General features: G+C 27.0%; 1 protein-coding gene and 1 pseudogene across 1 annotated transcript; one reads left to right on the top strand and one right to left on the bottom strand.

The window, feature by feature from the left end:
• Positions 1 to 1,213: 1,213 nt before the first annotated feature.
• Positions 1,214 to 13,421, bottom strand: LOC107162341 (bifunctional glutamate/proline--tRNA ligase-like). The gene is made up of 18 exons (XM_089217065.1): positions 13,078 to 13,421; positions 12,343 to 12,385; positions 11,339 to 11,465; positions 10,521 to 10,647; positions 10,192 to 10,387; positions 8,065 to 8,236; positions 7,731 to 7,982; positions 6,503 to 6,937; positions 6,089 to 6,436; positions 5,908 to 6,022; positions 5,386 to 5,460; positions 3,109 to 3,462; positions 2,883 to 3,035; positions 2,690 to 2,807; positions 2,285 to 2,619; positions 1,961 to 2,197; positions 1,556 to 1,890; positions 1,214 to 1,482 (listed from the first exon to the last, which is right to left on the bottom strand). Exons 1-18 carry the CDS (start codon positions 13,120 to 13,122, stop codon positions 1,314 to 1,316), a joined length of 3,636 nt encoding a protein of 1,211 aa, XP_089073191.1. The 5' UTR covers positions 13,123 to 13,421; the 3' UTR covers positions 1,214 to 1,313.
• A 211-nt stretch (positions 13,422 to 13,632) lies between these two features.
• On the top strand, positions 13,633 to 14,345 carry LOC149061939 (uncharacterized; annotated as a pseudogene).
• The last annotated feature ends 689 nt before the right edge of the window (positions 14,346 to 15,034 follow it).

The following is a 15,034-nucleotide window of genomic DNA, read 5'->3' as shown; positions in this document are numbered from 1 at the left end:
TTGTGTAATTATTAAGATTTAATAAATTTTATTTTCTGAATAGTATTTTATAAATGATGCCATATTATTAACATATTCAAAAAATATCAATGATTAAAACAATTCATTTTTAATAACATATTGATAACTAGGGCTAGGGTTTATATACTGCAATACCTAAATTGTAAAATATGCATTTTTTTCTCCAAAATTTGAAAAATAACAATTTTTTTATTATTTCTAGAATATGTTTTATAATTTATCATAATTCTTTTTTATTACATTAAATATTAGCTATTAATATATTATTAAATGTAACTATGATATGGTGATTCAAATTTTCAAATACGAACGTCCGGCGATTTGAATGTATAATAGATTTAAATTGACTAAAATTTCTTATCAAATTATACAAAGTTGTTGGAGCATATTTAAATGACGCGATTTGTTCTAGTATTATTATTTGTCGAGTTAAATTAATATTAACATCGTCTTCTTCCTTTTCATATTCATCGTTTATAATGCAACGAATTTTTATAAGTGTTTTGAATCCCTTATTTTTCGTTAAAACCAAATCTATCTTAGTTTTTACCATTTCTCTTGTTACATTTATCAGTTTATATTTCACATTTAAAATAATTTTTAAGTCTTCATCAAGAAATAGTGTTCTTTTATCTAGGTTAATAATAGTTAGGGCGAGAAAATAAAAATTACTTTTTAAATTTGTGGATGTTTATTTATTTGATTTTATTATTGGTCATGCTTTATTGTCTAAATGTGATATAACCGATTTTATTGAATCAAAATTATTTGAATAGCATAAAAATTTAAGTTAAAAAAATTAAAATTTTAAAAATCGATGCAAATATATGTAATATATATTCTATATATATAATATATATACTATATATATGTAATATATATATGTGTGTGTGTGTTAAAAATACGCAAAAAAATCAATCTATTTACACGAGAATAAGCCAAATTGTGGACCAATCTGACGACCAATCAAATTGTATATTATGTAAATGCATATAAATCTTAGCCTAATAATAATATTATATTATTTCATTAATGATATCATGTATCAAAGTTCATATTATATTCAAACTATAATTTAAAAAAGTCATATTCAGTTTTATACAGAATTAATATTATAAATCCCCCCACACACAATATGTAAAAAAATTGTTGAAATATAGTAGTACGTAGAGATAATGATTAAACAAATAACTATTTATAAATAATGGTATTTTATTTAATCATGAACATAAGAGTTTACATTTTTACACAAAAGCCAGACATTTTCAGTTTCATTTAGTGAACATTTGAATTTAATAACTGCGGCCAAATAAGGTAAACGACCCTGCTATATGTCCACATTCTGGGTGTATACATTGATCATTGGATTTTAATACTTCTGCTCCCTTGGGCTGTTCAAATGGCACACATAACGATTTTGCTCCCATTGTCGAAGCTCCCACTTCTGCAGTACCGTCCTCCCTATAGAATAATTAATACAAAAAGATTAAATTAAACTAAATCTTAAACTTATGTGTGTACAATATGTTCATACAATGTAGTATCCCGTTTGATGTTATCTTCGCAAATTGGACGTCCACAAAACGGTATCATTAGTAAACGTTTCACTGCTAAATGTGCACCACATTCGGACCATTTACGACATATCACAACATTTTCTTTCATTTCTTGTTCTGCTTTAGCGTACATATCTTGTTGTATTTGATTCAATAACTTTGTTATTCTTACAACCATCTTGTCTTTTCCATCATTACTGTTTGTACGTCCCTCTAAGGGGATAGTTATTTTCTCTCCATTATCTCGCCGCACAGCTACCATTTGGTTTCGATCCAAATCTTTTGGTCCAATTTCTAACCTCAATGGAACCCCCTGAAAATTAAATTTTAAAATATCTTTTATAGATCATTCATAATTAAAAAAACAACGGATAAATAAATACCTTCAACTCCCAGTGGTTGAACTTCCACCCAGGTGAATAATTATCTCGCAAATCAGTATCTGCTCTTATCATTAAAGTAGAATTAGGATGTTGAATAACGCTATTGTCATTTTCATCATCATTGTCTAACACAATATCTCCTTTTAATCGGTTACATACATCTAAACAAGTTCTAATCAAATTATCTCTGACATCGTTTGCTGTACTAACACCTACACCACATGGTACTATAATTACCTAAATTTAAATGTAATATGCTTAGCAAAATTGTAATCAATAATTAATTTAAAATTCATTGTAAACGCTTGAGAACTGTATATTTACTTGAATAGATGCAATGCGTGGAGGTAAAACAAGCCCACGGTCATCACCATGAACCATTACCATAACACCGATAGTTCTAGTTGTCATACCAAACGAAATCTGATGAACAAATGATTTCTCATGTGTGTCTGGATGCTCAAAATGAACATCAAACATTTTAGCAAAATTGGTACCTAGATAATGCGATGTGGCACCTTGAATTGCTCGACCGCTGGATGCTACATATGCTTCACAAGTAGTAGTAAATTCTCCTCCAGCAAATTTTTCTTTTTCAGTTTTTTTACCTTTAATTACAGGTACTGCCAGCATATTTTTGTAAACATACTCATAATAACCTAAAAACATCACAAATAAATAAATAACTAACAATTATATTAGTTATAATAATTTTTTTTTTTAACTAACCTAATATTATTAATACATCACGTTCTGCTTCTTCTCTAGTTGCATATGCATTGTGACCTTCTTGCCACAAAAACTCTCTAGTTCTCAAGAAAGGTTGAGGGTGTTTGAATTCCCACCTCTAAAATAAATAAATTAGATGTTAAAATAAAATTCTCACAAAAGTTCTATACTTAAATTTTGTCAAATACTGTACCACAACACTGTTCCATTGATTGAGTTTCAACGGCAAGTCTCTATAAGACTGAATCCATTTCGCAAAAGCTGGGTACATCCCAGTTTCACTAGTTGGCCTTATAGCAATAGGTTCAGCTAAATCCGTATCACCAGATTTGGTAACCCAAGCTACCTATTAAGACATTAATTTCATTATATCAGTAAACATTCATCTTATTTCATGTTCTATATTGTTGAAATTTTACCTCTGGTGCAAAATCTGCAATATGTTCTTTCTCTCTTTCTAATGCTCCTTGTGATACAAACATTGGGAAATAACAATTCCGCACATTAAGAGGGTTTCTTTTAATCCGTGCATCGAACCACTCTTGTATTAATTCCCATATTCTGTAAGCCCAAGGCCTGAGCACATAACATCCACTAACATCATAATATTCAATCATTTCACCTTTAACCAACACTTGAGAATACCATTCTCCAAGATTTTCTGATAACTTTAGTACTTCCAACCCTAATTTTGTTACTTTTTTGGTGTTGGTGTTATCAGACTTTATAGATGTGGTAACAGCAACATTCTCTTTTTTCTTCGATTTTTTATCCTAGAATTTTTCATTATTCATGTTCAAATAATATATTATTCTATTATTCTAGATAGTAATTTTACGAAGGATTAAAATATATCATAATAAGCTAGTTAAATTAATTTTTTTAAATTTTTATTTATTAATGATATTTTTGAGATTTGAATTATCTACTCATCACAAGAGTTTGAATTATTTTAAGAAATATTAACACTTTTTAAGCGATATATTTTATTCTTCATTTAAAAAAATGACATTATAACTAACGGCTAAAATATTTTAAACAAATTGAAATTTTATCCAATGATTAGTATTTTTAATGTACAACAATCAGTAAGTAAATACATACTTTTGAAACAGCAGAGGAAGGTTTAATTGTTTCAGAGTTAGATTTATCAGATTGCTATGGAGTGGGAAGATAGATAAGATTGCTTGGAAAATCAACGCCTGCAATAGTTTAATATTCCGCTTTCGAAGCAAGTAGAAAAGATTATAGAGAAAAGGATAAGGAAGTGAGATATCAATATTAGAAAATCAGTTTGGTCTTATGTCAGGAAAATCGACAATGGAGCTATTATTTTGTGTAAGACAACTAAAAAGTTATGCATGGTATTAAATAGAGAAAATGGTATTCATGTCGTATGCAGTCTACCGCACACTTGTCATCTACCACATATATGTTTCTACACGTCATATGCGGTCTACTGCTGCGTATCTATATATATTATTTTGGTTTAAAACTTTGAATTATTAAAAAAATGCATGGTACATTTCCATCATTGCTGCCCTCGTATTTGGCGGAACAATGGTGGCGATGGGTCTAAAAAACAAGAATGACAACACATTTGATTGTTTTTTTAAGAGAGGTGAAATTATATTGTACTTATACCTAATTTAAATATTGATTAAAGCATATTTCTATATAATTTTACATTTTTTGTCAGTTAGTTTTAATACATATACTAATTAAATTTACCTACATATTTTTATATATTTTTTTGTATTATTAAATAGGTATTATATTGAAATTCTACATTAATAAATATATTGTAATTTTACAATTTTTGTATTTCATCATTCATATTTTTAACCATGTGGTAGACCGCATGCGTGGTAGACGACAAAATAATGTTCGGTCGACCGCATATGATGTGTAGAAACGGGCGGTAGACCGCATACGACATGAATACCGAGAAAATTATCGGAGATGTTACAATGAAAAGAGAATTTCAATGAGGCTGAAATATAAATTTTACATGAGTGTAGTGATACCAACTATGCTATATGGCTCGGAGTGTTGGGCGGTTGACAGAAGGATAGAACAGATTATGGGTGTCACTGAAATGAGAATGCTTAGATAAGTTGAGTGTCAAGATAAGATTGAAAAGGGGAACTAATATGTTAGAGGTAGTATTGGTGTAGCGTCGATAGTAGACAAGATGAGACATAATAGATTGAGATTGTTTGGGTATGTGAAGAGCTGAGAAGAAACTCAAGAAACAAAAGCAGTAAGAGTAGTTATGAAAATGAACGTTGAAGGGAAAAGGAGAAAACAAAAAAAGAGATGGTTGGATACTATTGAGAATGATGTTGGTTTGTGCCTAGTGATGTGGAAAAGAAGAAGTCAATTTTCATCAAAAAGTAAACAGCTTAGTAAATTAATTGATATTTGATAGAATATAACACTAGTATTAGTAATACACATTTAACCATATATTTTAAGTTATTTTATGCTTAAGTGCAAATTTTAAGTGTTTTTAGTCCAAAAAGTCATTGCTTAACTAATGAAAATAAACATAAATATATGAATAATTACATCAATATGAAATAACAATTTGATGATGAGTTTTAAAAGAAACAATACAGTTTTGCTTTCATATTCAATTTAGTAAATTAAAATATTAAGTGATTGAAAAATAACATTAAAAAAATCCGTCATACCTTCATATTTTGTACTTTATTAGCTTGAGCGCTTATCTGACTGATTATATTATTGACATTTGTATTTGTATTTTTCTGCAATTAAATCAAAATTACAATTATTCTAAAATAATGAGTTTAACAACTTATTTTTAAACAAGAAGTCAATGAATAATTAAAAATATTCATCATGACATGAACATTAATAAAATGTTATTGTAAATCATATTAAAAAAAAAAAGTTTATAAGGTGACCTTAGTTATTGAAACAGCACTAAACATGTAAGTTAATATAGTTTTATAAGTTCCCAGAAAAATGCATATAATTTATAAAAAAACTTATGAGTTTTAAAAATCAGAAATAAATCAAATACATAAATTTGGATACAAAAATTTTTTTTTTTTTTAAACAAAGGAATTTCAGTTCATGCATATAATGCCAAAAATCCATCATATAAATCAAAAATAATGTTTTACCGATAATTACAATTATATGCAAATATTTATACTTCAATATATAACAGTATGTTTAATTATAATTACCTTGATATTATTTGTGGCGATTGGTAAAGGAACAGTGGTTATTGGATTAGCTGGTTTTGTGTGACCATCAGGAATGTTAAACAACACTAATGATGTTTCCTTCCCTGTGTGTTTGCTTCAAATAATAATATAATATTCTTTTTTAATAAAGTCAACAAAAATTACATTAATTCATTTTTACCTGTATGGCTGATACGTTGAATCACATATAAAATAACCTCTACGTTGCAACTGAATCACTTCACCTTTTTTTAAATCTTTCAATTCTGAATCACCTAACATTTGTAATTCCCAACGACTATTTTCTATATTTAAGTATTGCTTGAAATCTTCATCTTTGGCTAATACTGCTTTACTAATTAAATGATCAAAATAAACACAAACAACTGGTATCAGAATAGGCATAACTTCGTCAGATTCTGAATAATCAGTTTTTGGTAGCCACAAAACTTTTACTGTAGATTTGAAATCTGTGTTTCCAAGGTCAGAGACTGCATAAATTCTCTCAATTTTATTATCATTTTGGTTTCTAAAGAAGCAAATATACAAAATAATTATTCATGTATTGTTATGATTTTTTATCAATAAGTTTTACCTTTCAATGCGGTTTATCAAAAGATTACCCCAATTAATAAATGTTGCTCGACGTCCAGCTTCTAATAACTCTGCATCATTGTAATCTATAAGAATTTTAGGTCCAGCCCAGACACAATGTTTTAATCCTAATTGAGAATTTTTAGGATGTTTAGGGACATTGTCAATTTTATATGGTTTTTCAACATTCTCTACCACAACTTCAACTGGTGGATAAGATAATACTGCATTGTCTTTATTTGAATTAGATAATAACAAAGCAGTATGTCTTGGTGCTATTGAATCAACAATACTGCGGTTTAATGACCAAATTTTATCCCATTGCATAGCTGTAACAGTTCTGGAAGATCCTTGGGCAATTATAAATTGCTTCAATGCTTCCAACTGCATTCCTCTCCTAAATACACCACGAACAGTTGGCATGCGTGGATCATCCCTTGAATAAAAAATTATATTTTATTAAATAATATTATAATATATTTACAAGGCTAGGCAAGTTAATGATTGTTTTTAACTCGGTTAAGTTAATATATTTTTTAATATATCAATCAAGTTAAAAGTTAAGTTAACAAATTTTGTTAATTTAACTTAAATTAATAAGTTAAAGTTAGTAAAAAAAAATTCATTGAAAAAGTTTTAAAATAAGTATTTTTGTTATAAAATGGTCACAATTTATGATAATCGACAATCATAAAAATTATAAAATAAAATATTAATTAATATTAACTAATAATAATAATAATTAGTGAGTACCTAACAAGCCAGGTATTATTAAACGTGACTTTGTGAGCTCGTAGCTGTTGAAATATCTTATACAAAAATATGGTAATACGGGCGACTAAATGTCACATTGTTACGATGTTATCTCTATATTATAAATTATTATTTATTATTTTATTAGTATATACTTAGTTAATATAACATATTAGGTGTTATTTATAAAAATAATTACGAAAATATCTTCTTTTTTTCCAACAATATTTTCTAATATACTACGAATTTTAAATCGACGAACCGTTATAGACTAAAATATATTCTAGATAAAATGAATATTCAAAATTAACTTAATTGGTAAGATTAAAAAAGTAGAAGTTGATTTTAAGTTAACATAGATAAAAATAAGTTAAAATTAACTTAACTTTTAACTTATTAACTCGTTCATGCCCAGCCATGTATAATTATATACTATGTAATTTATTAAAGTAGATATATTTATCAATTTTACTAACCACCCGTCTACATAGCCTTGTTCAACAAACCAAGTCAACTTTCTTTTCGACAGAACAGTATTAGTCATATTTAATCTTGAATATGACCACACATAAGGTCTGGTTTCATTGCCCCGAGTACCAAGTTTTAATGCATCACAAAACCAATAATATTGTGCATCACGATCAGTATACTCTGTAGTACGCAAACAATGAGTGACACCTTCAAGACTATCCACAATAGGACAAGCAAAGTCATAAGTTGGATATACCCTGAAAGAAATTCATACAAATAAATATTTATTAATCATGTCAATAATTTTTAAATTATATAAATAAATAATATGTTTTTTACTTATATTTATCACTAGTTCTAGGATGGGGTTCAGGTTTGCAACGATATATTGTAGGATCCCGTAAACATCCATTTGCTGATTGCATATCAATTTTTGCTCGAACACAACACTTTTGACCGATTTCTGTACCTAAAACCATTTGTTTCCACAGTTCTAAATTCTTTTCAATTGCTGAAATGAGAGTAAATTAATTTTAAAAATGCCATGATATATATATATAGTATGTATTTTATATATTATAATACATTATGTTGTCTAAATAATGAAATTAACAACCAAGACATTGGTGTTCTGTCAGTTCATATAATATATGTATACAATATATTTTATTTGACCATTATACACTGCACCACTGTCTTTAAAAAGTATACATACTTCAAAATTCACAAATAAAACATACTAAAGCAGAAAAATAGAAATTAGAATGTATTCTAATATGATGATACTTTTCAAATTTCAGCAGATTAGTAGCAGTTTTAAAAAAATAATTTAGTCATATTTTTGGTTCCTAGGTGCCAGAAAAAAAAGCTTCAAGGGAGTGGTTATAGTTAGCAGTATTTTCGGTATACCAAAGATCCATTATTTGATTATATTAAATATTTGGTTATTTACATTATTAGGTAAGTTATAATGACAATTTCGAAATATTTTTGTATACTACCAACAAATGATAAAAAGTTTTAAGTTTGTTGAAAATATTAAGTCAAAAAAAATTTGAAATGGATTTATTTGGACATCACAATGAAACATTTCCTAAAGAAAAATCATTTGTATCGAGTTTGTAAGAACATAACATTTTTATAAAATAATAATTGTTATCAAAAATATTTTTTATTAAAGGATTAGCTGCAGTAGCGGACGCAGTACATTAAAATAGAAATGAATGATGTCACTTTCAGTTCATTGAATATAGATCAGAATTTGGTATTATTAACAAAGTATTCTCTCGATTGGTGGAAAAAAAAAAGCAAATAATTCTCTACACTCAATCATATAAGAAGTAAAACATCAATATGTATACTAGCATACTAGTGAGAGGTTTTTTAGCTGTACTGCAAAAAAATTTTAAACTAATTAATTATTAAATTTATAATAATAATAATAAATAATTATAAATAATATTGAAATAAAATAGTAAATGACAATATTTAATTAATTTTTCTTTTTGCATTAAATAAATATTAAAATACTGAATAATAGCAAATATTGAAGTATCGGTTACCAGTCTATACCATTATTAACCTTAAAACCGGTAAAAAAATTAAATACCGCCACCCCTAGAAGATGTGGTGATAGTATTACAAGCAACAACCCTGCACACACCTGTAATAAGTCAATGTTATTGATTTATTATAATTAGGGTTAGGATTTATATGCATTTGCATGTTTTTTTCCTTTAGTCCAAATTGATTGGTTGTCAGATTTGTCAACGATTTGGCTTATTCTCGTTTAAATAGGACCAATTTTTTTTTGCATATAATTGCATATTCATAGATTTTTTTAGAATTCGATATTTTTTAACTAACAATTTTAATTTTTATAAGTTATTGTTAATTTTAAATGGTACTTCACGAAACCGACAGTTTTTGGTTTATCCATTGAATTTTCGTAAATATATAGCATAAATACTACCTATTTTATCTTAGGTCAGATAATATCCGTTCGTTACCTAATCGTTGGTCGGACAACTGGTATAATTACTTACACATTGTTATACAGTGAGATAGCACAGACAAATTGTATTGGTACGTCGTGTGTTGCGTAAATATGCAGACGTTTATACTTAATAATTTGAATGGTTTTAATAACAGTGTACAGTATGCCGAAAGTTCAAAGTGAAAGTGCCAAGTTAGTATAATTAAACTAATATTTAATGTTATAATATGAGCTAATAATAAGTAATAAAAAATTATGAATTATAATAAATAATAATAAAAATTTGTTTTTGCATATTTTGGTAAATAAAATTCATATTTTACAATTTTTTATTGCATATAAATCCTAGCCCTAATTACAATGAAAATATAAACTTTAATTCAAAACTCTGTAAGGTACTTAATTATTGAGTATTTGAGTTTTTTTTTTAATTTTAATATTTTTAAAAAGATTTCAATTATAAGACTTACAGTTTTTTCGATTTATTGATTCTATCCTTTGTTCACGCTCCAAACGTATTTTATCTCCATCTGTGTCATCCACATAAGCTAATCCTTCTTTTAACATCCCTTTCTCACATAAATCTAACATTTTATCAAAATAATCAGAAGTATATGTAAAAGTATCAGGCTTTATTTTCAACATTTCCACGTCTTCTAATATAACCTTCAACAAAATAAAATAAACCGAAATTAACTCATAATTTTTTAATACTCTTTAAAATAGACAAAAATTAGCAAAAATAAGATGAAGACATTTTTTTTCAGAATTCATTATATGATGTATATTTTTTTTTTACCTTCTCAAAATCTTCCTTCTCCTTTGCTGGATTGGTATCATCAAAACGCATTATAAGACGGCCATTAAAAGCCAATTGATAGTGCTGATTTAATAGAGCAGCTTTGGCATGTCCAATATGCAAATATCTGAAAACAATATATTATTAATTAGTTTTACATTTTTTTATCAGCTAAAAAACATAGGTATTCATGTTGTATGCAGTCTACCGCACACTTGTCGTCTACCACATATGTTTCAACACGTCATATGCAGTCTACTGTCACGTATCTATATATATTTTTTTGGTTTAAAACTTCGAATTATTAAAAAAATGTATGGTCCATCTCCATCATTGCTGCCCTCTTATTTGGCGGAACAATGGTGGCGTCTAAAAAACAAGAATGACAACACATTTGATTGTTTTTTAAGAGTTATGAAATTATATTGTACCTAATTTAAATTGATTAATGCATATCATATTTTACATTTCACATTTTTAATACATATAATTACATATTATATTACTAATTAAATTTACCTACATATTATAATGAATTAATGCATATTTTTACATTTTTTGTCAGTTAGTTTTTAATACACATATACTATTTAAATTTATCAACATATTTTTATATATTTTTAAATATTATATTGAAATCCTACATTAATAAATATATTGTAATCCTACATTTATGTATTCATTCATATTTTTTTAACAATGTGGCAGACAACAAATGTGCGGTAGATCGCATATGAGGTGTAGAAACGGGCGGTAGACTGCATACAACATGAATACCTAAACATATAACAGAATGTACAAAATACATAGACACTAACCCACTTGCTTCTGGAGGAAATCTTACAACAACTTTTCCCATTTCAGCTTCTGGTAATTCCACAAACTTCCCTTGCTGTTTACTAATGTCTTCAACAGACTTTTGTGATTTTGACGCAAAATTAGAACCTTTGTAATTCATCAATATATTATTATTAATTAGTTTCTGAATTACTTAAACAAATTTTTTATTGTTTTTAACTCTTATTATAAATTTAATAAATATAATATTGAATATTTTTTTTTTTTTGAAGTTAGGATTTAAGTAAGTAGAATACAATGTAGAAAATGCTACATTACAATAATTATATCATAGATCCTAAGTGAGGTAAACTATCGTTGTTATTATTATTAGTCATGCTATTACTACTACAATGAAATGCATATATCTACAATAAAAATATAGAGCCAACGAATAGGTCATAGAATTAATTTGCATAAAAAAAAATGTCTATTTACTGGTATAAGTTTTCTTAAAGTAATTCTAAAAAAACCAACAAATTAATAATACAATTACCAAAAAAATAAATCCATTAAAACTACGGTCATATAATTACAATTCACAATTGTTATAGACAAGTTATGTAGTACTGGAAAAATGTATTTTTCCATTTCAAAGAATATTGTGGATTAACATCACAAAATATAAAAATCAATGAGATGCTAAGAGTTTGGAGCTGTGAAACATCTGATTTAACATATTTTTTAATTTTTAGAGCAACTTAAGAGTTCATATTTTATTTGTCACATATTTGAAATTCTAACTCCACCATGAAAGGTAAGATGTTTATTATAAGTTATTGAAATTAAAATGTTTGAGAAAAATTGAAGTGAAAGCTTAGTTTAACCTAACCAGGTTATCAGCTATGTCTGATTACTAGGATAATTTGTGTTTATGTTAGTAAAAATAAAATAAAAATCTTTACAGCCTAGTAGCCAGATAAATAATTACAAAAATTAAAATGTCTAATATATTGCAAATAACCATATTAAACATCAAACTTACCTCGTTTTTTTGCATTTTTATTTTGCAAGTCTGGAGTAGCCAACTAAAAGAAATGATATTAAAAAAAAAAAAACAGATAAAACATTATTATTAATTTCTGATTTATGTATTATGTTATAAATTGGATACAGATGACAGATATTTTCTAAGCAACAAAAAAAACTACAGTCAATCTCTGTAATTTAGTCCAGTAAACAAGCTATTTTTTCATTATAATATACCATAACATTATTATTACAGATTATATAAATATTTATATAATATTTTATATAATCTGTGTTATTATCATAAGCTATAAAACTAGTTAATTGTTTTAATTTGGAATGAACCACTTAGATATCTTATTTTTATACAGTTAACATTAATGAGTGAATGTGCATTGATTAGTTATTGTGTTAAATACAATTTTTGCCGGTATTTTTATGAATCTCCAATAATCCAACAGTCTTCTGGTCTGATATCTGATAAATTATTAATCTAACCATGATTCTACAGTGTATACCAATTGGTAACTATTAACTAGCTATTATTTAGATGCTCAATGAACCCAAATTTTATATTTTGTCATGGTAGAGCTAGTACATAACGGTATAACCTAATCAAAAATTATGGTCAAAACTACTGCACATACATATATTATTTATTCATTATTTTATGCAGAATATATGTGTAATTATTCAAAAATGTAATCAATTTTATTATATACTGTATATTATTAAATGCAGATAGTCTTACCTGCTGAACCAGACTGGTCAGATCTTTTTCAGGAGCATTACTCATGTTCAATTGTCAAATACGAACGAAAATAAGAAGCAAGAATGCCACGAAAGGGATATATGTTTATAAACCAACGCAAGCAGAAAAAGAGAAGGCAATATTGAAAAAAAATGAATACTGAATTTCAATTTGCAATTACAGCATGTTAATGTGTAATTACTTTAAAGTTATTGCTGATAACAACGACGTGTTAACGTACAAGCACATGCAAATAACGTACACACTACGAATCGTGTGAGACATAACAAAATAGATACGATTGGATCTGCGCCGGGACAAATCCCAACGTTCTAAGTGCTTCCCACGCATGCGTCAGGCATTTTGACAATATAATTTCTTATCAATGAATTCCACACTTATCATTGTCGTGAAGGTGACTATTCTTATTGGTCTATATTTCCCGCGCAATATTTGAAATATAAAATATTCTGTTATGTATATACAATATGTTAACTAATATTGGAAGAGTGAGCACGGTTAATTGCAAACACGGATAATCGAGGATAATCAGAAATGCTCGTTTAATTTGGTCATGATAAAATATGTATTGATCGTACCCATGGTTTAAACACCTATAATTTTCAACTAGACACAATTGTTGTCATTGATGAATATGGAAATGGATATCCAGTTGCTTTCTGCTTTTCCAATAAATCAGATACTACAACATATAAACATTTCTTCCAACATATTAAAAATGTTGTTGGTAAAATCAATGCATATATTTTTATATCTGATGACGAACAAGCATTTTATAATGCTTGGAGTAGTGTGATGGGGCCAGTTCAAAAGCAGTTATTATCACATGGCATGTCTTAAGAAATTGGTTTAAAAATGTATGTAAAATACGTACCAATGAAAAAAAATCTTATTTATAAAACCTAAAAACATTATTGCACGAGACTGATGAAGAAGCATTTTATGTTGAAATATCTCAAATAACATCACAACTCTTAAGTGATCCAGATACAATTGAATTTGATAAATATTTTGTGAACAATTATTCAACAAGAGTTGAAAAATGGGCTTATTTCAACAGAAAACATTGTGGAATAAACACTAATATGCATTTAGAGGCATTAGCATTACACAAAATTATTAAACATTCTTACCTAGACGGAAAACAATATAAGCGACTGGACATGGCTATTGATGCTTTAATGACATTAGTACGAGATAAGAGTTTTGAAAGGATGATCAAAATGTCCAAACAAAAAAGATGTTAAAAGTTAACACAAATTATTATTGCAAGTCACAATAAAAGTACTAATATATTATCAAATATGATTAAAAATGTTGAAGACTTCTGGATAGTTACATCTGAAAAATGTACAACTATTACGTACAAAGTAGAGAAAACAGTTGCAACTTGTCATAATTGTGTACTATGCTGTAATGTATGAGAAATTTGTATTCATACATATAAATGTACTTGTAAGGACAATGTTATATATTTAAATATTTGTAAACACATTCATGCATGCGCTAGAGACAATAAATCAGTATCAAAAAATATATCAAATGATACATCAATAACTTTTCCAATAGTGTTTGTAAATAGTTTAGTTATAGATAATCAATTAAAATCTTTTGAACCAAAGAGAGAATCAGAAAAAAAGCCTCCAAGTAAGAAATAAAATGGAAACGATGATTGGTATGTATAATTATAGATCTAACTTAACGGAAGATGATGAAAATAACGTTATGAAATATTGTGATAAAATATTAACTTTACTTTCCAAAAATGAAGACACAAATTTAAAAAAAAAACTGATATTAATAATAAAAGAAAAATAGAATCCCGTGTACGTTTTAAGAGCAGTAAAAAAGTAAAAACTTCCGAATATATAAATATGAGTTCAGCAGAAGAAAATATTATCTCTTCTAATTTTATTATACTTACCTATTAATTAGT

The sequence above is a fragment of the Diuraphis noxia genome, unplaced genomic scaffold, assembly GCF_037042655.1.
Source record: "Diuraphis noxia isolate RWA-SAM2 unplaced genomic scaffold, SU_Dnox_SAM2 contig0001, whole genome shotgun sequence".
Lineage (NCBI taxonomy): Eukaryota > Metazoa > Arthropoda > Insecta > Hemiptera > Aphididae > Diuraphis > Diuraphis noxia.
This window is presented reverse-complemented; position numbering and strand designations above follow the sequence as displayed.